The 21,927-nt window shown below is 42.0% G+C and overlaps 1 protein-coding gene across 8 annotated transcripts in view; it reads left to right on the forward strand.

The window, feature by feature from the left end:
- Positions 1–21,927, forward strand: part of syne1a (spectrin repeat containing, nuclear envelope 1a) — a 105,154-nt gene that overhangs the window by 58,747 nt on the left and 24,480 nt on the right. For 7 of the 8 annotated variants that reach the window (XM_023953156.2, XM_023953155.2, XM_023953160.2 and 4 more), the window contains 27 exons: positions 1,081–1,251; positions 4,514–4,840; positions 4,969–5,121; positions 5,225–5,392; positions 5,743–5,919; positions 6,886–7,026; positions 7,117–7,242; positions 7,352–7,528; positions 7,639–7,904; positions 8,591–8,747; positions 8,826–9,224; positions 9,350–10,945; positions 11,169–11,497; positions 11,593–11,737; positions 11,816–12,034; positions 12,961–13,232; positions 13,381–13,546; positions 13,665–13,820; positions 13,929–14,081; positions 14,595–14,777; positions 14,897–15,034; positions 15,236–15,421; positions 16,728–16,850; positions 16,931–17,113; positions 17,549–17,692; positions 19,385–19,615; positions 20,967–21,107. In XM_023953156.2, coding sequence (XP_023808924.1) covers positions 1,081–1,251; positions 4,514–4,840; positions 4,969–5,121; positions 5,225–5,392; positions 5,743–5,919; positions 6,886–7,026; positions 7,117–7,242; positions 7,352–7,528; positions 7,639–7,904; positions 8,591–8,747; positions 8,826–9,224; positions 9,350–10,945; positions 11,169–11,497; positions 11,593–11,737; positions 11,816–12,034; positions 12,961–13,232; positions 13,381–13,546; positions 13,665–13,820; positions 13,929–14,081; positions 14,595–14,777; positions 14,897–15,034; positions 15,236–15,421; positions 16,728–16,850; positions 16,931–17,113; positions 17,549–17,692; positions 19,385–19,615; positions 20,967–21,107 — 6,627 coding nt within the window. The remainder of the gene's footprint in view (positions 1–1,080; positions 1,252–4,513; positions 4,841–4,968; positions 5,122–5,224; positions 5,393–5,742; positions 5,920–6,885; positions 7,027–7,116; positions 7,243–7,351; positions 7,529–7,638; positions 7,905–8,590; positions 8,748–8,825; positions 9,225–9,349; positions 10,946–11,168; positions 11,498–11,592; positions 11,738–11,815; positions 12,035–12,960; positions 13,233–13,380; positions 13,547–13,664; positions 13,821–13,928; positions 14,082–14,594; positions 14,778–14,896; positions 15,035–15,235; positions 15,422–16,727; positions 16,851–16,930; positions 17,114–17,548; positions 17,693–19,384; positions 19,616–20,966; positions 21,108–21,927) is intronic. The other variant, XM_023953158.2, reaches the window with a different exon arrangement.

A 21,927-nucleotide genomic window follows, 5' to 3' on the forward strand; every position in this document is an offset into this window, starting at 1 on the left:
TCAAACTCAAATTGTTTTTAAATATAATTAGGATCATCATGATGTTTTTTTGTCATTTCTGCCCCATTGGTTTTTCCAAACATGGGTAGGCTCTGCACATTTGTACCTCTGCAGGTTTGGGAGTTGGCTCCATGAGCCCGTCTTTGTAGCTTTGTACGCTCAAATCCACTCTCTGTGTTTTTTTTCCTGTTATGGGTGGGGGCTAAAGGAAAATCAATGAGGGTCCCCTGGTCATGTTCTAAAGCTGTAATTAAACACTACACACCCCAATCTCACTTGCAGCATTGGGGTTGAAAAAAGATTTTCCTGTACTGCATTGATTTTTGTCTGTGAGTGTGTGTCAGTGTGTGTGTGTGTGCGCGTGTATTTACACCTTGGATAGCCTATCATAAGTCTGTGTTTTTGTTCCAGCTTCACTGTACCCCCCATCCTTTTGATTTCTCCATCTCTGCCCACACCTTCATTTCCTGCTTAAACCGATTTAAGCATCCATATAGTTATACCGACACACATGCATGAACACGCAGAAGTCCCCCCCCTTTCATTCTCTGGATCCCTGTAATTATTCTGCATGAAGTAGGGGCCACACGGGTGGGGAGCAGCTACCCTGTCTAGTGAGAAGAGGTGTGCACTCAGCATAATCGGCTAATTGGAGCGTCTTTGCCCACAACTATTTGCAAGTTGAGCGAATAAGGTGTCAAAACTGCAAAAACCAAACAGGCTTGTCCTTGTGGAGTTATTGATTCAAAATTTCCGTCAAGTTGGTAAAACATCAAACACATAAAAAGCCCACGCAGCTTTATGGTGTGATTTCTGAGTACATGAAAGAATAAAAGGGAAGTTGGAAATCTTTCTTGTTTTTTGTAGCAAAAAGCTTTGGGTCCTTGGTGACCAATGTAAGACTACAACTCCCACCTTAAAAGATAAAAGTATTATTTGTTTGTTCAGAATCCCCCCCTCCCCCCCCTTCACAGGCTAGTCTTACAGGGAATCCAAACCCTTTTAAAGAAAGCCAATGTCAAAATTGTATTTGAACTACTCAAATTCCAGGAGCTGATCCTTTGAATTGTGTATTTCCAGGACACCATCAAGCAGCTCCAGGAGGAACTGAGGAGCATCGAGGACGCAGAAACTCTTTGTGTGTCTTTCACAGAATGGCTAAGCTCCTCTCAGAAAAGCTTTGCATCATTAACTGACCACTCTGAACCTCTGGACCGGGCGTCGATGGAAAAGAAGATGAAGAAACTAGAGGTATGGGTCTATCAGAATGGTTTTATTCCTGTAATTTATGCAGATCAGTAAAGGGATATCTGGATATATATAAAAAGCAGTGCTGCGTTTGGGACACTTTAAGGAGCAGGCTGCAATAAATCTATTTGGTTACAATTTGATAAGTTAACAAAACTTAAGGTCAGACTTGTACAGAATCAGTATTGAAACCAGAAAAAGATGTTCTTTTAAAAAAAAAAAGATGCTGCATGTGAAATGCTTTTAGTTATATTATTATTAGAAATACTAAGGAGAACCGGAGCCTTTCCTAGTAGCACCTTTTTGTTGCAGATTTGCTCAGACACTGCAATAAAAGCCATTGTTTGCCTGGCATAGTTCATATTATACACATCAAGGATTTGGATGAGTCTGTTTGTATTGATCTGGTCTTTATGAAGACAAAGCTGGTGCTGCTTTTGAGAAAGCGCTGTATCAAGGAGAGACCTCCAGCTGTGTGCGAGAGGATGAAGAAGCGTTAGTGTCAGGAGCCCACCGGCACAGACACCCTAATTGATGTTCTGCCCTCACTGCTTCACATCACACACAAATGCACACAAAGTGCTTTTAACAAGCAGCAGCAAACTTTAAAATCTACCAGCCGTCTGCGATTTCACACACTCTTTCCACTTCAGTTCACTAAATCTTCCTCACACGTCCATGTTTACAATGCATCATCTGCTGCAGGCTTTGCAGCAATCTTAGTCTGGGATCGATGATCTGTCTCAGTGTGAGGACTAAAGACATTCTGCCTCCACATGTGTCCTTCCAACACTGAAGGTAACAGAGAGGGCTTCATCACTTACTTGTCTCCTGTTGTGAGGGAGGCTGGCTCATTCGTTGAACTTGGGATGATTATACATTGATGCATAAATTGGCAGTCAATAGCCTTTGATAACTTTATTAAATATATTTATGCATACAGCAGATGCAGGCTTTTGAGAACTGACCAAATGTGATTACATAGAGGTAGAAAATTGGTTACAAATTTTCTTCGTTCTCTTAAAAACATCTCTTAAAAAAATCCCTCTCGCTCAGGACTCTGCAACCTTCAACAGCCATCCAAGTCGATTTCTTTCTGACAACAACCCAACAGGAGCCGCAAAAGCAAGCTGATTAGACAATTAGGACAATAATTTTCATTTATGTAACTTCTATGATAAATAAAAATTACCTTTTTTTCTTTTGCTTAAACAAAACAAATAATGAGAAAATCTTTTTTTTTTTTCAAAATATGAAATACTTTGACAGAGCTCCACATTTTTGATTTTTTTAAATGGTTTATTTCAAGCAATCAAATAAATAATACACAAAAATACATTACAATCATCAGTTATACATTTATAAAACTGAAACACTTAAGATATTTAGAAATAAAATTAACGATTGCTAAAAAGGGAGTGGAAGGAAACAAACTTATAATCCCACCTCTATTCTACCGTAACCATTTTATATGATTTTTCATTATCAGGTTCCTAACTTTTATCAGGCAGAATTAAGAATCCTTAGGTATCAATGAAGCTTGACTTCCTTTCAAAATAAAAGACACCCTGTGTCACACAAGATCATCTCAATACAGCAAATCTTAGAAAAACAGTTAATTTTACTGTTTGTGGTACATCGCAGTAAGAAATGTGTAAATATAACCAACTAAAACTAATCAGAGCTAATTAAGCAACCCTTGACATATTTTTGAAACATAACACACTAAAAATCCTTAAATGTATTAAAAGAATACAATCTGCCTTACGTATAAAGTCTATTAACCTCTAGTTGATTTTCTGTGATAAACAGTGCTCAAACAGTGCTCCAACTTTGTTAAACTACAAAGCCGAACCTCTTGATGGATTGTTGGCGCGCTATGGGTACTGTGGTCAGGACCATTTCCGGTATTTATTTATTTTTACTTGCTTTTCAAAGTTAAAAACGTTTTTTTTTTCTTTAACCAGAGAGCTACATGTGTCTCAGAAGCCTGCGGTTGCAGACCCCTGCACTAGCTAATCAAAATTTGAGCAATATAGCAAAAAGGGTATTTATGTACTATGTGTGACAAAGTTTGACCTAATACTCCAAGGTAGAAACTATAAGAACTCTGTGGCTCAAAAGAAGTCATAAAAGCATTAAAGTTGGTTTTCTAAGAAATTCAAAGCAGAGACTAATAATGTGTTTACATAATTACCTTTGTTTTGTCCTTGTTAGGAAATGATGATTAACACGGTTGTCAGCACTACAGTGTTGCAGTTGATTAGGGAGCTGAAACTCTCATGCAGAATGGAAATCAGATCCCTCCGTGCTCATCGTTTACAGCTGACGCGCAGTGAGCTTGACATGGATAATTGAGGGTACAAGACGGTTGAGACTCAAAGGGCAATCCGTGCTTAGGATCCAATATATGTTCATCATATTGTTCAGTGTCATGCATCACAAAGGTAACAGCTGTGCTCAGGTTCTCGAGCACAATCTGAAAAATAAGTTAAGTAACAAGTACAATCAGCAAATTCAAGAGGGACATTTTTGACATGACAAATATAATTAGTCAAATAGAATCTAATCCATTTCAATTGTTGATTACTGGGAGGTTTCCTTGAACAGGAAATTGTCTAAAACCTCAGCTGTACTTTGTGCTGCTAGTTAAAGTCAAAGGGCAGTTGGATTGGGGATGATGAGCTGGTCTGTAATGTCACATTAAGAAGGAAATGTGGGTGTGTGCTCACACACCCGAGCCTTGTTATCTTACCCACAGCGGTGGTCGGAGATCAGAGCTTGTTGGAGTGTGAGGCTACCTTCTCTCTTCAAGCAATAATAGGGTGATGATGAAAGCTAGTTGGCATCCCATCGAGGGGAGGTCATTGTATGTGTGGTATGTTGTGGTTGCCCTGGAAACCCCTGCAGCTACTGTTGTCTCTTACAAGGGTCTTTATAATTGGATCCTCCTTTCATATTATTCACTGTAGGGTTTTTTTTCACTCGCCATGACCTGCTAGTCTTCTCCACGATTAACCATGCAGGTGTGACCATGCCTGACACATTCAAAGCTTTTCAACAGCACTATTGGAGACTGTGGTTGAACAGTAGGTGAAGGACAGAGAAATCAGTGGTCCTGCTTTGGGATATGGCTTGCATTATGCTATAAATGTGTGTCTTTGTCCAAAATGATGTGGATTAGATTTTTGGGTAGAGGACGAGGGTTTTGTTCTCTAAGCATTTAGCACAAGGTAAAGTTGAATTTGTACTCCTTTTCACTCAGACTCTGCAGTCCGAACTCCAGCATGGTCACAGCTTGCTGAAAGCTCTGAGGGAGCGCGCTGAGCAGGCAGCAGGCTTCCTGAATGAGGCTGGAGCTGAGAGCTTAGGGGCAGAGGTGGAGGCACGTCTTGCTCAGCTGGAGGAGCTTGCTGGGGGACTCAGGCAAGAGCGCAGCTTCCTGGAACGGGCGCTGCTGTTAACCAAAGAGTTTCAAGACCGATACAAAGCTCAGGCCCACTGGCTTGTAGAGACCAAGGCTCTGCTTAGCAGCCCAGTGGAGCCCAAGGCGGAACTGTACCAACGCAAAGCCCAGCTGGCTAAATATAAGGTAAGCAAGAAAAAAATGACTTGGAGATCATTTTTGAGCCCAATAGTTACCAAAAACAAAAAGAAAGAAGCTGAAAATTGTGCCAAAATCATATATTCAGTTAATGAAATCTTTCCGTCTGTTTTCAGACCCTTCTGCAGATGATTCAGTCCCATGATGGATCCATCAAGTCAGTAATAGAGAAAGGAGATGCCGTCTTGGCTTTGGTGCACTACCCCTCCATTAGAGACAAACTACACAGGCTCCAGAAGGACTACACTTCCCTGTGCAAATCTACAGTGGTAAGAATTATGTCCACCAAAAAAGATAAATCCTTTTTCAGAGCCACATTTTGATTGAGCTGAGTGGTGTCTAGTTTGTAATGGGATTTTTTGTGTTTCCCAGGCTCACGTGGAGAATCTGGAGAGCCAGGTAAAGGAGCAGGAAGCTTACCACAACGAACTGCAGGAAGTAGAACGTTGGCTGCTGCAGATGTCGAGCAGGATGGTTACTCCTGATCCAAGTGTGAGCCGCAGCCTGGAGGCAGCAACTCAACAGCTGGCCAGACACAAGGTGGCCTATCACATTATATCACTTTTGCTGCTGCTTGTCAGACAGTGACACACAAAGTGGCTTGAGTAATGAGCCCTCGTTACTTCTCCTTCTAGTTCCAAATGTTCAGACCTTGGCTGTGTTACATTTGTGGATTTCTGGGCTTGAAATCAGTTTTAATTCTCTGAAATTGTATATTCTAGTAGATTCTATTAAAACCTAACTATGTCATCCACAAAAGATACTCTCTTCTTATATATGTTCGGCCTTTGCAGTGTGTTTGGCTGCCTCTGTCACGGTCTTGTCCTGTATCTCCTCATCTCTGGTGTTTCTCTCTAACCCTATTCATCTTGGTGACTTTATCCCCACAGGCCATCATGGAAGAAATTGCAGGCTTCGAGGATCGCATGGCAGCTCTAAGGGAGCGAGGAGAGCACCTGGTACAAGGCTGTGGTGAGCGCGCCCAGAGCAGACTGAGACAGCAGGTCCAGGCTCACCAGCAGGGCATCAGAGACAGCTACTCTGCCATCTGTAGCACAGCTCAAAGGGTAAGTGGGGGAGATGAGAAAACTGTTAAAGACATCCTCTGATAGGTAGGTAATTCCTGCACATTAGTAAAGCAAGACATAATGCATCTTACAGGATGGACAGCATCGTGAATCATGAAATCTAGCAGTCTAGGCTTCTATTTAGTCATCATTTAATCTGAGACTAAAACCCACCTCCTAAAGCAGAGCCTCTGCAGAGGGCACAAACAATTAAGTGTGCCAAAGTGGAGCTCAACAGCAGTTGTGCTCAGACAGACCCCACTCGCCAAAACCACTAACCCAATCTCTCCATTTAAATCCCTTGTCAACCCCACTTTTTTCATGCTTAAGCCAAAAACGATCACACACTACTATTCAGTGGATCTGTCTAGTCCTATAATCCAGCCCCACTCTCTTAATTTGGCAGCCTTTACTCTGTCATCTTAGCGCACCTCCCAAGATACCATCTCGACACACGCACATCCAATCTGGCATTGTGTGATCCAGCCACTCTTTACCAGCGCACGGCTGGCTTTCCTACAACTGCGCCTCCAGTGTTACAGTGGCTGCCAACTGTGCCCCAGCACAACACAGCTCTAATATCCTGCCTGCCACTTGCCACCATGCCAGCCTTCTAGCCTTCGCCAAATACTCTGGGCAGTTTGCCAACCCCCCCCCCCCCCCCCCCCCCCCTTTACTTTCAGGCTCTCAAATTAACACTGTCAATCAGACATTGCTGTTTCGCTCTCCCCTGGAGGGGACGGACGCCTCCACATTCAACACCTGTTAAATACAAAACTACATGACTGCCTGCTTTTAGGGGTTTTGCCACTGATTGTCTTTTTCTGCTGATATCAGAACTTTGAATTTTGTTCAGTCCTTTTTTTCCTTTAGTGTTGTTTTATTCTGTTTTGATGCAGTTGTTCTTGCCTCATTGCTTTAAAGTCTACATGTACCTTAAAACATGTTGTTTTTCTTAATTTACAGGTTTATCAGAGTCTGGATCACGAGTTGCAGAGGCATGTTAGTCTGCAAGATACATTGCAGGAGTGCCAAACCTGGCTGAACTCCATTTCAGAGAAGTTAGATCTGCAACCTTCCCTCAGCCTGGAAGAAGCTGTGCAGCAGGTCAGCAAGAGAGATTTTTGTCAAGTTTAAGGTCTAAACGTTTACCTTTGGATTGAGTTATGACCTTCTTGTAATAACATTAACTAACAGGTAAAACAGGAGCGAGCTCTTCAAGAGCAGGCGAACACATACCTCCAGCTTGTGTGTTCAGCGTGTGACCTCTCAGAGCCAAGGGTCAGGGAGACGGCGGCAGCCATCCAGCAGATCAAACTGCAGGTCAGCCGACTGTGGAAGTAGCAATCCATTTTTTCAGATGTTGGCGGCCATGCTTTTCTGTCCAGATATTCTAGCCCACGTTGAGCACTTTCTGCTTTTTTGTCTCAAGACTGAGGAGCACATGCTTCTTTGTGAGGAGGTGGTGGACAGCTGGAGGGACGTGGAAGTTCAAAAGGCAGAACTTGAAAATCAATTTAGAGAAACCGAGCAGCAGCTACAAACTCTGATCAGGAGTCCTGCAGAACTTGAGCCCAAGATTGCACAGAACCAGCTGGATAGAGCACAGGTTTGCATGCTTTCTCTTTCTATTTTATAAAAATGTACCTCTTGTTACACTAAAATCTGAAGCTGTAATGTAGACTTCCACATCTGTGGATAATCATTTGTTCTTTGCAGGAATTTCTGTTGCAGATTAGGGAGAGACAATCGGAGGCGGCGCGTTTGAATGAAGCCGTCAACAGGTTGACAGGTGGACAAACGTCTCCTGCTCTGGAGGAGATAAGGAGGCTGGAAAAAGGCTGGACGGTTCTGGGCCAGCGGGCAGAAGAACTGGAAGCTCAGAGGGGTGAAGACATGCAGCGAAGTGGAGAGTACCAGGAGAGTGTGGTAGCTGTGGAGGAACTCTTCCACCAAGTGTCTAGGGAATGGGATTATCTGGCCAGGTATTTTTAAAGATTTTATGTTCTTATTTTTTTATTTCCAGGAAATAAAATAAAAAGTATTACCGTATTTTCCGGACTATAAGTCGCACCGGAGTATAAGTCGCACCAGCCCAAAAATGCATTATAAAGTAGAAAAAAACACAGATAAGTCGCACTGGACTATAAGTCGCATTTTAACTTTCACAACCTCATATGACACAATCATAGCAGACTGTTTATCTAATAATTTCACAGTAATTATTTCTCATACTTATTTATTTATTCCTTTCATGAAGCATCATTGGCCAACTAATACTCTGTTTTCATCCTGTTTTTGTAGAAACAGTTTTCATTTTTATTGCATTTCTGAATCTATGAAATCATTGGAAAATAGAATATTATGTTGTTAGTCTTCAAGATCTTACTGTAAAAAAAGGTTTGCTGATTCTCTGAGTCACTTAACATACTCTTAACACTTAACATACCTCATACATCAAATTGACCCAGGAACATCATCTCTGTTCCTCACAAATGAACATAACAGGAGGGTTAACAATGTATTTATTCCAATTTATTTCTAATATAAGTCGCTGCAGAGTATAAGTCGCACCCCTTGCCAAACTATGAAAAAAAGGGCGACTTATAGTCCGGAAAATACGGTAGTTTGAGGATTTATTTATCTTTAATTTCTGCATACTCATATTCAGGGCTGATACAGAAAGTACAAGTGAGCATTTAGAAGCTCTGAGGAAGCTTGCCAGCGACCTTGAGGAGCAAAAGGAGACTCTAGAAGACCTAAGATATCAAAAACATGCAATTCTCCCTCGACTTAGTCTGCTAGATAAAGAGCTGGTCAAGCAGCAGGTGAGAGCTTTACAGTTGTTGCCAATAATATTCATAAGATGACCAGAAAATTAAGTTGAGCATTTTTCATCTGAGCAGGTGGGTCACCTGGAGCAGCGCTGGACCCAGCTGGAAACTCTCATTCTGCAGAAAATTCAGCATTCCACTGAAACACTGGAGGACCTCGCGAAGGTAGAAACGCAGCTGAGAGAAGCCAGAGAGTGGGTGGAAGAACAGCGACCCGCGTTCATGTCTGCACTCAAAGCCAGCCCATCCCTGGATCAATGCCAGAGTTTCCTGTTTGACCACCTGAGCGTTTGTGTGGAGCTGGAGGCGCGTCAGCAGCTCCTTTGTCAGGCGGTAAATGAAGCCCAGGCTGTGGCTTCCCGGCTGGGACTGAGCGAGAAGAGATGTTTACAGGAGCTTGTTGAACAAGCTCAGATGGAGGTGGAAACTCTTGGGGCTCGCGTTGCTCAAAGGAGGAAGTATCTCAGCAAGGTGAATATTTGGAATTTGTCCAGGATTCAGGCATTTGTTGACCTTCTGAAAATGTTTTATCTTGTTTTTAAAATGGAAAAAAAAATTCTGCCTCTCTTTTTTATGTATAACTTATTCTTCTCCAGGTCTTTACGGAGCGGACACAATTCCTTCAAGGCTTGGGGAGAGCCTTGTCTTGGGTGCAGCAGCAGGAGAGGAAGGTGTTCATAGATGACCACATATCTTTCCTTCCAGAAGATCTGACCAGACAAGTTTCGGCTTGTCGGGATGTCCAAAGCAGTTTACAAGCTTACCAGAAAGAGCTGACATCTCTTTGGGCACAGGGGAGGGAGCTGGAAAAAGACGCCACCGCCAAAGAGAGAACTGAAACTCAGACCAGACTCGAGGAGCTCCAGGCAGCCTATGAGTCTGCCCTTCATAGGTCCTCCCAGTGCCTAACAGATTTAGAGAAAGCCCTAACCTCCAGAAGATACTTCCAGGTTGACCTTGATAAGATTTGTCACTGGCTGGGGCAAGCAGATGCAATAACCTTTCCTGCGATAAACTTTAGCTGTGCTGATGACGGCTCAGATTTGCAAAACCAGCTGTCAAACTTTCAGGGTGTTCTAGAGCAAACTTCAGAGTATGAAAACCTCCTCCTTATTGTCCAGAGAATAGGCCAGGAGATTCTCCCCACTCTGAACGAGATTGATCATTGCTACCTCGATGAGCGGCTCAATGCCCTGCCTCAGCAGTACAACGCCATCTTGGCTCTTGCCAAAGAGAAAAAAGATAGTGTACAGCAGATAATCTCAGAGAGAAAAGATTACAGCACTTTCTTTGATATTACTCGCAATGCACTAGAGGAGCTGCAGGAGCAGTTTGACAATCTGGAGAAGCAGACTATCAGTGCAAGAGAGGAAGAGGTCATTAGAGTGATGAATGAATTCAAAAGCATCGAAGAAAGTTTGATCCGCATCAGCCCTGCAGTTAGAGAACTTCACGGAAAATCAGAGGGGTTTCTCATTAAGGGTCAGGGATACAGAGAGGATGAAACTCTGCAGCTGGTATGTCTCCACAACTCACTGAAGAGGAGAAACTGCCAAAAGATGAAGCACCTCAATGATTACTTGAAAACATTAGTGGAACAGAACAGGGTTTTGTCCAAAACGGGCTCAGAGCTGAAGTCAGTCAAAGAAGAACTGGTTCGACTAAAATCAGACAAGAATGTAGATTTTTTCGATAAAACCACAGGTCTGTATTTGCTGCTAGAAAGACTGGATGGAGTTAGCTCCCAGGTTCAAGACCATCAGACCAAAAAATCTCCTCTCAACATTGACGCAAATGCCTTCCAGGAAATCACGCTTCAGCTTCAGTCGTCTCAATCTCTGTGGAGTGAAATAAAATCTCTTGTTGAGGAAAGTGAAGGACTGATCATGGGAAGTGATTTTATACTTGTATCCGATGGAACATTGGAATGGTTGATGTCTTTAAAAGACAAATTAAAAGAACCCTTAAAATTGTCTGAGGTGGGAACGGACAAAATAAAGAAGGAGCTGTCGAGACTGAAAGTAATGATGGAGCATGTGAAAAGCAAACGAAAAGCGATGGACGTTTTGGGAGTCAGAGAAAAGGAAAAGTGTGAAAGAAGCAAAGAAAAAATTTCCGTCCACATAGAAGAAAAACTGCAAGACCTGACAAAACTGGGAAATGAAGTCCAAGAGGAAATTCATGCAAAGCAGGTGTGTATTTTTTTGGTACTCTGTTTTCTGCTTGGCCTAATGAGCTGTTCCCTATTGACATTTCAGTAGAAAACCTGTGAAATCTTCAGTCTTTAAAGTCTAAAAGCCTATTTCCGTAGTAAAATACTAATACATCTCAACTGTTTTTGCTGCACTGCACACTTTTAACCCCCAAGCATTACTTTTATTTAAAGTTAATTGATTCACCTTGTCTGTATTCCAGCTGGCTGCAGTTCAAGCTCTCTCCCTGGTCCAGAGACGCCACTTATCTCTGCAGTCCATGCAGGAGTTTCTGGACTCTGCAGAGGCTTTGCTCAGTTCTGAGGTGGAGCTTGAGAGTCTTGCAGAGTCTTTACAAGAGCTGGATGAAATTTGCGTCCTGGAGAAGAACTTTGCAGTTGGTTTAAAGGAACTGAAGGCTTTGGATCCTCTGTTGGAAGACTTTGTGGAGGAAGCAGGGATGAGTGCGTTCAGAGAAGGAGTTCAGGCGATGCAGAAGAAGCAAACAGAGGTCAAACAGCAGCTGGATGCTTTCAGACGAGCGCTGCAGAGGTGTGTGCCTCATTAACATCTACTTGTGTCATCACAAACATTTTTGCTTCAGGTGATGTCACTCAGCAGATTTTTTTCTGGTCTATTTATTACAGGTGCAACACTTTGTGGAGCTCCTTCCAATGTGAGAAAAAGACTCTCGTTGAGCAAATGAATGAATCAGAAAGCAAGATGGCCACGTTCACCACAGCTAAAGCTGTCAGTCTCACTGAAGCTGAGGACAAGAGTCAAAGGCACAAGGTGGGTTAATATTACACACATGCATGTCCACTTATGAAGCAAAAGGCTACAAGGTGTGTTTTTGTTTTCTTGCTACAGACTCTGGTTTCTTCGATCAACACGCTGGAGCTGCCCCTAAATGCTTTAAAAGAGTACGTTACAGACTTGGAGCAAATCATCTCTGAATCTGGGAAGGCTGTCACAAGTCAGGTTGTGTCGTCACTATGGCAACGGTGGACTAGGCTCCGCAGCTTGGCCCGAGCCCAGGAGAGGGTGCTAGAGGATACTGTGAAGGACTGGAGGAGCTTCACAGAAAAGGTGGGATAAATGTTTTAGCTGCTATATACTGAGCCCTCCAGGTGCCAGTGGTCCACAACTGTCATTAAAAAAATACTGTAGAAACAATTTTCTGAACAGCAGCAGTAAGTTCAAGGAATTTGACTCCATATGTTTTGTTAATCACTGTTTGCTGTTTTTTCTCATAAAATAATGTTAAAAGTTGATGATAATTGTTTCTTGTTTTTCAGTTCTAATTTCTGAACAATAAAGTACGTTTTTGCTTGTATACTCGTCCAAACATTCGGCTGCAAGCTACAGTTGAGACAGGGCACCAAGAACAATTATTGAACTCCAAAAATCTATTTACTGATCTGTCTGCATGTAGACAAAAAGGTCGGGAAAATTACAGGCCACAACTTTAAGAAAGTTTTGCAGCATCCGCAGATTTGGGTTAAACCCTGCAGCAACTGCACAGAACTTTGTGCCGTGATGTAACTCCAGGCATCGGGCCAGTTTTGTCGCCCTGCCAAAACACCATGTCATGAAGCTTTTCCTGTCTTTTGACCCAGTTTGAGTTCAGCCTTCAGTTTCCAAGAATACCCACAAAGCACCATTGCTACTGTAAATAGGAAGTGAAGTCAGGCTGCTCTGTGCTGCCACTTCCTCAAATGTGGCACATTCATGCTGTCCGATGTGGGTTTTTTTGTTAAGCCAAACATGACGTCATTCTCTCATTGTGGCCTTTTTTCCCTCTAATCTGAAACCCTGTCGGACAGGACAGGCAAAATTCAACGTTTATGTGTAAAAAGCAAAGTTTCTAAAAAGAATATTTTTGTTTTGCATCAATAATGTTAGGATGCAGGACATTGTAAATGTATCTAATATATTGCTTTGATCAATGTTAAGATAATGACTTTAATTCTAGTGGACCAACTGACATTTACTTTAAATGTTCTGGCTCTCAGATGGAGAAGCTGCTCTCTGTGTCCAAGGACCTTCACAGTCGTGTCCCAGACAGCACAGTTGAGAAAGCAGCCACCAGGGCGGCGCTTCAGAGCCTCCTAGAGTACCACGACTCCTTCAGTTTGGAGGTGGAGAGGGAGAAGTCCATACTGGCTTTGCTTGTGCAACAAACTCGCAGTCTGAGAGGAGATGTGTTGGAGACAAAGACTGAGAATGGAAACAAGGAGACACCATGTCTACAAGAAATCAGAAGCATGCAGGAACAGTATGACAGGTGAGAGTAAAAAGTACCAAAATATCCACAACTTTCCACAGTGTTTGTCTTTGTGCAATACCTGAAGTTTTTTATTGATGTACTTTAAAGGCTTAAAAGTAAGCTTTTTCAAAGTATTTAAAGTCATCATCATCTGTATTTTTTGTAGTCTGCTTCTGCAGGTACAGACCAGCAGGACCCAGGTGCACCAGGAGTTAAAGGAAAGAGAAGATGTTGAGAAGGAGCTTGGCTTGGTCAAAGGCTGGATCCAAGATACGCGTGGATTATTGCTGAGTCCCACTGCGGACCTGGATTCACTGCTCCAAGAGCTGGAGGTGTGCCGCAATATGTGATTGCATGTTGTGTGCACACAGACGATCAAATGAAAAAGGCAAGCCCTCTTGATAGTTTGGAACTATGAATTCATCGCTGTCATCTGTATAATGTTTGTAGACGACACATGGAGAAGTCATCAGCAGACGGCAGAGCGTTGAACGCATGACAGAGCTTCAACAGTCCAAGTACCAGGACCTTCAGTCTGGCCTTCCCTCTGAGATCAGCATGCAGCTCGCTGAAGTTGCTCTGGCTTTGGGTTCTGCTGAAGATCAGGTAACCTTATTAAACGATTTGTTAAATACTCATGTAAGTCATATTTTTCGTCTCACTATCAATAAACACAAAAATAATAAGACAAAGCTCCACGGGTTTCTGTTTTAGGTGCAGGCCAGAGAGAGGGAGGTGCAGCAGACCAGGGATGTAAAGGAGGATTTTAGCTCCAGACTCCAGGACATTGAGGCAAAGCTGAAGAGCATCTCTGACAAACTTGAAGACAAGGCTGCCGACATGAAGGAGGCCAAAGAAGAAACTAAAGTAATCAAGCTGATGGATTGACTAATTAGCAAGCAATTAACCTGTGTTAAACTGGCCGTTCCCTTTGCAGGATTTGGGGGTTAATGAGTGTAAGAAAATGGCATGGAAGGGGATTTTTGCTTGATCAACGACCTACTTTTGGAAGAAAAATTCATAGTCCCCTGTCTGCTGTTCAAGATCTTATTTTTGCAAAATTCTTCTTTCATACTTTTTTTTAATTTAATCTGACTTGGTTGGAGAAACATTTGTTCTCCCCACTGGTGGGGGGCGTGTTTAAGGCTTGGAACACCCTTTTCAAGTTTGGCCATGAAGTAAACTGTGAAATGGGCATTTCAAGGGTTATTAAAGTTCTTAAATCTTACTATAAACATGTTTGAAGCCCTTGGATGTACAGAAAATTTATGAGGATATCTATATCTGTGTATTATTTGCCAGAAACCTTTGTATTTTTGGGTTTGTCTCATTCCTGGCTTATCATTTCTGCTTATCATTTTTTTACTTTTTTTGTTCCAGGCTCTGTGTGAAGAGTGTGAATCTTGTGGCTGCTCACTGGCAGAGTTGGGAGTAGCGGTGCAGGAGTTTGGAGAGCAGAACCCCCTGCTGTGTAAGCAGCTCGGCGATGCTGTGGCTAAACTCGCAGAGGTGCAGCTGCACACTGCACAGCAGGCCCATGAGCGGGTAAATCGACTGAAGAAGGTGAGATGGAAATGTTGACCTCCCAAACATGAATGATATGTGGCATTAGTAGGTTTATTGTTATTAAATGGGGTCACACCATGCAGGTACGAATAACAAATTTGGAATCCCTGTTTTAGGCAGAGAAGCAGGTGGAAGAGTATCAAAGCATGAAGAAGTTCATTTTGGGCTGGATTGAAAAAGCTGAAGCTCTGATTTCCGGTAACATCATCTGGAACTCTGCATCCCAACTGCAGGAGCAAATCCGAGCTCACCAGGTGAATCTTACTGAGATTGATGAAGCTTATAAAAATTCACATTTTTCCTAATGTGTCACAAAACTGTTTTTATTTATTTATTTATTTTACAGAAAATATAGCAGGCAATTACTCCCTCTATAGAAATTGGTCTTAATTAACAAAACTGCCCAGCTAAAAAGGTTCCTGGCGTTGATTTGTAATTATGATCTATTTTTACAGTCTCTGCTGCGTGAATGCCGAGGTCTCCATGGAGACTTAGAAGTGATGGGTGAGAGGGAGGGCCAGCTGGCAGATGTGCTAAAGACAGAAGGGTGGAGCCAGCAGGTGAAGCACCTCAGCAGGTGCACGGAGGAGCTGCAGCAATCAGCCAAGACACGCCTCCAGAGTCTGCAAGATGCAGCCAAAGTACGTTTAACATTTTAGCTTTAGACTCCAATCAAAAAGGGCTAGAGAGAAGAAAAAAACTCAAAATGTGAAACAAAAAGGAGAGGTGTGAAGTCTTCCATCCATGGCTAAACGTCGCCCCCTTATGTTCATTTGTAGTACTTGCGCCATCATTAGAGAAATCATTGTTTCAGGCTCTGCTGCACTCAAAAAAAGGAAATTACCAGCCAATTAAGTTAACGAAAAAGTAACTTGTCATTTCAACCAGAAAATTTTATGTTTGTAAATCTTACGTGAATGAATCATGTCGATTGTACATAAAAATAATCCATTTAAAAGTTACTAATTTCAATCACGTTGATCCAACATGATACCATTAAATTGGATGCATTAGTAATTGCAAGGAATTGTGGGATACCATTTTCTTTGTCTATCTGGGCAGATTGGGGTCTAAGTGTGAGTTTTTGTCCATGGGTTTTATTGTCTAGCTGTTTTACTCTGTTTTAACTAGTGATTTAAACTGTTATGTTTATTTTTTTTTTGCACCATGAGTTAAAGTTTGGTAGAGGATGATGACCAACCCCCTTGTGTGGCAAACTGTTAATGTTCCAATACTTAACACAGAGTTTGCGGTAATTGAGCTCCTGTCTTGTGATGGACTTTGCTGGGTAATTCATGTCTTTGATGTGAAAATTAAAAGACCCATTGGTTGTAACTTTGGAACAACATATCAATTACAGATGAATAAATAAAATTAAAGAAATAAATAGAAATTCAAGTTAAATAAACTTAATTTACTTAGGTGTGACCAATTGAAGTGATTCAATTAAATTGGATCAAATTTTTTCTTTTTAGAGTGAGCAACAATTTGAATTTAAAGTTGGGTGCAACTGCTCTATTTAAATTGAATCAACTTAAATTTATTAGTTTGAACCTAAATTCATTAAGTTGAGCCAACCTAAATAAATTAAGTAGGACCAACATGATTCATTTTTGTTCAAGTAACGCAATCTAATCATGTGGAAATCCTTTCCATAATTTTTTTATGTTCATTCAAAGTGAACGTTTTTTGAGTGTGCAGTAATCTGTCTCACTAATCTGATTCCAACACAACTGGAAAGCAGAGGACAATCTGTTGCTAATGTCGCACGGTTTTCAAATCTATTCCTCTTGTTTTTCCAGACTGCAGCAGCTTGTTACATTATTTTGCTTTAAATTTGATTAGGGCAGATAACATGTATTTAACATTACCGGTAGTTAAAAAAAAGAAGCATTCTTTATAGTTCATAACATTTGTAGACATTTTGTTTCGGCTGTCTCCCTTCAGGACGTGTTGCGCCTTGAAGCAGAGGTAAAGAACCTCCACGCTGCTGTGGATCAGATTCAGGTCACTCTTGCCTCTCCTGACCTCAACAAGCTCAGCCTCAGAGAGCAGCTCACACAGAGACAGGTAACGATTTTTTCACACATGCAAAACTGCAGTTGCAGAGTGACAGCGTCTAAAATCCAATGTTATTTTTCTACAATAAGCATCTATTAGTGGAAATGGAGAGCTTTAAGCAGCAAGTGGTAGCAGTACAGCGGTGTCAGAGCGCCCTCCGGCTGCCAGAAGAGGTGGTAGCCAGCCTGCCTATCTGCCGCACGGCTCAGACTCTGCAGCAGGAGGCCAGCCAGTTGCAGCACACCACCATCCAGCAGTGCAATATCCTGCAGGTAACATGGGAGGCATCAGGTTCATAAACAAAAAAGGCTTATGGTATTTAGTATATCCATTTTTTGCTCTAAATCTTGTGTTTACACCATTAATAGCTGAGGGACTTGATTTCTGCTGTGTAGTGTCACAACAGGCCCTCTCGGGAATGTGCATGTTTGCCTTCAGCCCCCATCAGAGCAGCATTTTTCTCCAATCTTTTATTCTGGGCTTGCTGACTGCTGCAGCTGAACACAAAAGCTCATTGTTACAGAATACAGCAAAGGTGCTGAAGCAAATCACCTCAGTAAAACCAGAAAAGATGTTCATGTTTTTGTTCGTTTCTGTTTCTGTAAATGTGTCGCCAACACACAGCGTGTTTATAGGAGTAGTGAAACCTGCCATGTTAGTTGTATCATCGGTTCATTTTACCTAAAGTTTCATGTTTCCTCTGATAGGAAGCTGTTGTTCAGTATGAGCAGTATGAACAGGAAGTAAAAAACCTACAGAGATTAATAGAAGAGGCTCATCGCATCATTCAGGACCGGCCCGTCGCCACCAGCAACATACAGGAGCTTCAGGCTCAGATACACCACCATGAGGTAAAACAGGCCCTTTCCTACTTTATTTTTTTATTTTTAAAAGATTATACACATATTAAAGTGTCATCACAAAATATATACATATATTTTCAACATTTTGTAACTTTATACAGCAGTTCTTTTATCCCACTGAATCTTGTAGATGATTAATCATTAAGCAGATACTGGCCTCCTCTGGCTGTTGGCTCAAAGTCCCTCCTGGAAGTTAAAGATTATTAAGTATAAGACATCAAAGAAAAGTTTATTTATAAAGCCCTTTTATTCATAAACCATCCCAGAAGCTGTGCAGCAGTGGACCCCCAACCTTTTTTAGGCCATGGACCGGTTTAATGTCAGACAATATTTTCACAGAGCAGTCAGAACGGGGCTGAAGATGCTGTTTAATTTTTTAAGCTTCTGGTTTTGAAAAAAATCTATTTTTCAAAATAAAATGCTACTATATGAAATGTAGTTTCAAAGACAGGTGTTGATATTTTTATTTTACAGATGATGATGTAAAATATGATGATGATTCAAAGAAGCAAAGCTGATTTGTAAAAGTTGTTTCTGATTTGTAAAACTTGGATGAAGGCCACATTAAATAGATTAATTTAGTTTTGCTGTAGGAAAATTCTTCAATGACCCTTTTACAAGTTTTCACAAACCAGAAATGTATATATTTTATTAAATCTTGAGCTAGTTTATATTTTCTTTGCTATTCAGATTTTGCATTAAAAATCCGATATGAAACAGAAAGCGGGAGTCATTTGCATTTTTCAAGTTTGTTGCACAGTGCTGTAAAAAAAGGAGAAGTTCTGGTGAGTAAAGAAAATATTGCATCTGACGGTTGGACTGTACATTTTGAACAAGGACAAATTTGCTTGACTCTACGCAATATAGGTAAATGACAAATTATTGTATTTTGTGCACAGAGTCAAAGGGGATGTTTCAAATCAGTTTTTCTGTTGAAGCAAATTGTCTCGATGTAACAGTATGGTTACCTTTAAGCTGCACAGGCAGCTGCAACTTCACTGGCTGTTTTGGTCACGTGACCTGATTATCAGCGCCTTGACCATCTGCAGCCGGAAGAGGAGGAGGAGGAGTGGGAGGAGGAGGTGGAGCGCCGCAGCCCTCTGGCTGTTATTTGACACCAGCGCTGCCATTCTCCCTCCTTGTCCAGCCCCCTCTCTCCCTGCAGCTCCTTTTTGTCATGAGAAATCTCCCCTCTGGATTGGTGGAGACGGAAGTGGCAGGAGGAGGAGGAAGGTGGGGAAATGGGCAGTGAGGTCACTTCCTGTTTTTCCCCTGCCATTTGTGTTTGTGTACAAGAGGGAGTGTCTGAGGGATTTTGAACTATTTCACCAAGGGTCGCTGCTTCAACCCCACATCCTGCCCGCTAGCTTCATCACTGATCTGAGTCACGCGCCTCTGCCTCTCTGATTGGTTCAGATGCGCGGCAGAGAGGGAAAAAGAGAAAGGGAGGCAGCGCTTTTCCCTTTCTACACTCTAAAGAAGACCGGTTAGAGAGTAGAATGCGTCTGCTCCACTTCTCTCCCTCACACCAGCACCGCATTCAATGCTGAGCCTTCCCAGCCTTCTTCCTCTCTCTGGATCCACCAGGAACTATTGATCTTCTGTTGTGGACCAAACCATTCTCTCCTGATCCCGGGGGGGTGGTGGTCTTCTTCTGTTTGGTGGGGATGTTTCTGACAGGAGCTGGCTCATAAGATCCGCGGCTACCAGGAGCAGATCGCGTCGCTCCATTCCAAGTGCAAGATGCTGACTGTGAAGGCCAAGCATGCCACGATGCTGCTGACTGTCAGCGAGGTGGAGGGCCTCTCAGACGGCATGGAGGAGCTAAGTGACGAGGAGCTAACCGGCGCCGTGGCAAACGGCATGTCATCTGCTAACAAGCAGCTTCCAGCACACCCCTCTGTTGTCATGGTGAGTGGTGAAGCCGCTTTCTCCCAATCAAATGCCATTTTTTTTGCAGAATGTTATGGCAAGGTAGTGAGGATCTATTTACTTCTAATTCAAGATTTTTTTTTAGAAACAGGATTTTGACACTATTCTAACTTCAGACTCAGATGGGTAATCAGAGACTTGCACATGGTTTTGACCACTACCGAAAACATCTTGTGTGGATTTAGGATGCCTCAGTTGTCTCTTCTTGTAATCCCAGATAGACCAGTCATGTGGGGATCATTGCTCCATAGGGGTCATACCATCTGTTGCATCCCTTTTTAAAAAATCCTTTTATATTTTTCTTTTTAGTTTGCTCTAAGTAAAAGTATCTTTATCTTGATGCCATCTCTCCTATTTGCTGAGAAGTTTCCTAGTCACATCTCTTTGCGGCAGACTTGTCTGATTCTGTCTCTACTCTACTGCATTATCCTTCCTTTTACTCAGGCATAAAAATGAGTAAACCACTGCGCTTCCTTTTGGGTCCTGAATCAGATGTTGCTTTCTTCTCACAGCAGCCCTTAAAAAAAACAGGATATGAGTGCCTGTTTGTGCTCTTGAGTGTTAGATAGAGCAGATTAGTTTCTGTGTCTGCTGTAGGCTACAAACATGCACATCCTGCGTATGTCCTTGATTTCTTGTGGTGAAATGTTGGAGGACGAGATGCTGAAGTTTTGGTGCTCTGTTGCATTGGGTTGCATCATAAAGTCTGTTGAAAGCAGCAGCGTCCCGAGTCAGGCTGAGTTCTGCGCTGCATGCCAAAAACCCAAACCGGCTGAGCTTGGCTCACATTTCAGGCCTGCCTCTCTGCTTAAGCAAGCAGACACAACAACTGCCTCTATTGTTTCCCAGCTCCTGTTCAGATAACAATTTGCTATTTTTGGTTAAATTTGGACTTTGATGCTTCTAGAATCTCCTACTATGTCAGTGGACGTTTTCCTGTTATTCTTACAGAGGTTCTAAAACTGTCTGCTTGCTTTAACCTGTGATTATTTTTTTGATGAAACATCAGATTTTGGGGGGTTTCTGGGTTAAAGGTGTGCCACGTTGAAAGATCTGGGGTATTTTAGATCAACATCAGCTACTTGATCTCATCAGTCAGCTCTCTTTGATACTCAAGCACACATTATCTGGTTAATCTGCGGTGTGCTTTTTGCCTAACTTGCCCTCCTCCGTTAATTTTATGCTTTGTGTTTCCCCCCTCTGTGTTTTGTGTTTCCTCGCCTCCTTGGTTCTGCCATTTCTCCCGTTTGCCCTCCCTCTCCTTGTTTCCTCTTTCCGTCCGCTTCTTTGATACTTTTTGTTTGGGCGCGCGGCACATACCTGGGCTTAGATGACAGCCGGCCGCTGCCACACGCTCCTCTCTCCTGTGACAGAGGAGTCAGGGGAGGAGGGCACCAACAGCGAGGTTTCCTCTCCCCCTGCCTGCCGCTCCCCGTCTCCGGGGGCTCACGCTGACACTCCCCTTAACCAGGTACTGCATACCCCCCCCATGCTGATAGTCTCCAACTCACCCATAGCCTTCATTCCACCACCATCTGCTAAAATGTTTCTCAAAATTTCTATTTTTGTCTTAAGTAATCAGCCAAAAGTTCTTATTGTTAAACTTTAACCATCTTAATTTAGAATACGAAAAGCGTAGTAATTTTTTGTTTTAGTAAAGTCAAATTACATAGGTGCAAAAACACACTCGGATAGAAAAAAAAAATCTGCTTTTATTTTCTAAAAATATAAGAAGGCTTAGGGAAAAAAGTTTCCCTTAAAATCAACACCTTGCAGATCATCAAAATAAACTTTGACATGATTGTTTACTGTATAACCTAATAGATGCCTTCAGTTAAGTCCTTTTGAAAGTGTTAAGTCTTTTTATGCATAACATGAGAAAAATCCAGGTAGAAGTTTACTGTTGGTTTATCTAAAGGATAATGGGCTAAGTATCTATAAAGATTTATTTTCTTTAAATTCTGTCAAAATATTTTGCATCAATTCTCTCAGTCAAACCGGTCTTATCCGAGATGTAGCTCCAAGATTATTTTGTGTTTTTCTGAGCGTTTAATGGTCTGATTTTAAGGGTAAATTTGTCCAAACATCCACTTACTGGAAGATTGGGAAACATATTTTCAATGTCTACTGCTTGAAAATGAATGCTAAATTAATGCTCTTTACCCACGTTTTTTACTTTTCTCTATTAAAATAAGATTGGCACAGTAAAAAAAATGGTTAAACATGACCTAATTTTATAAATGAGGTATTTAATTTCAAGTAATAAAATAGGATTTTAGTTATGTATTGAC

Source organism: Oryzias latipes, chromosome 24 (genome assembly GCF_053564925.1).
Source record: "Oryzias latipes strain Hd-rR chromosome 24, Olatipes_Hd-rR_3.1".
NCBI classification, from domain to species: domain Eukaryota; kingdom Metazoa; phylum Chordata; class Actinopteri; order Beloniformes; family Adrianichthyidae; genus Oryzias; species Oryzias latipes.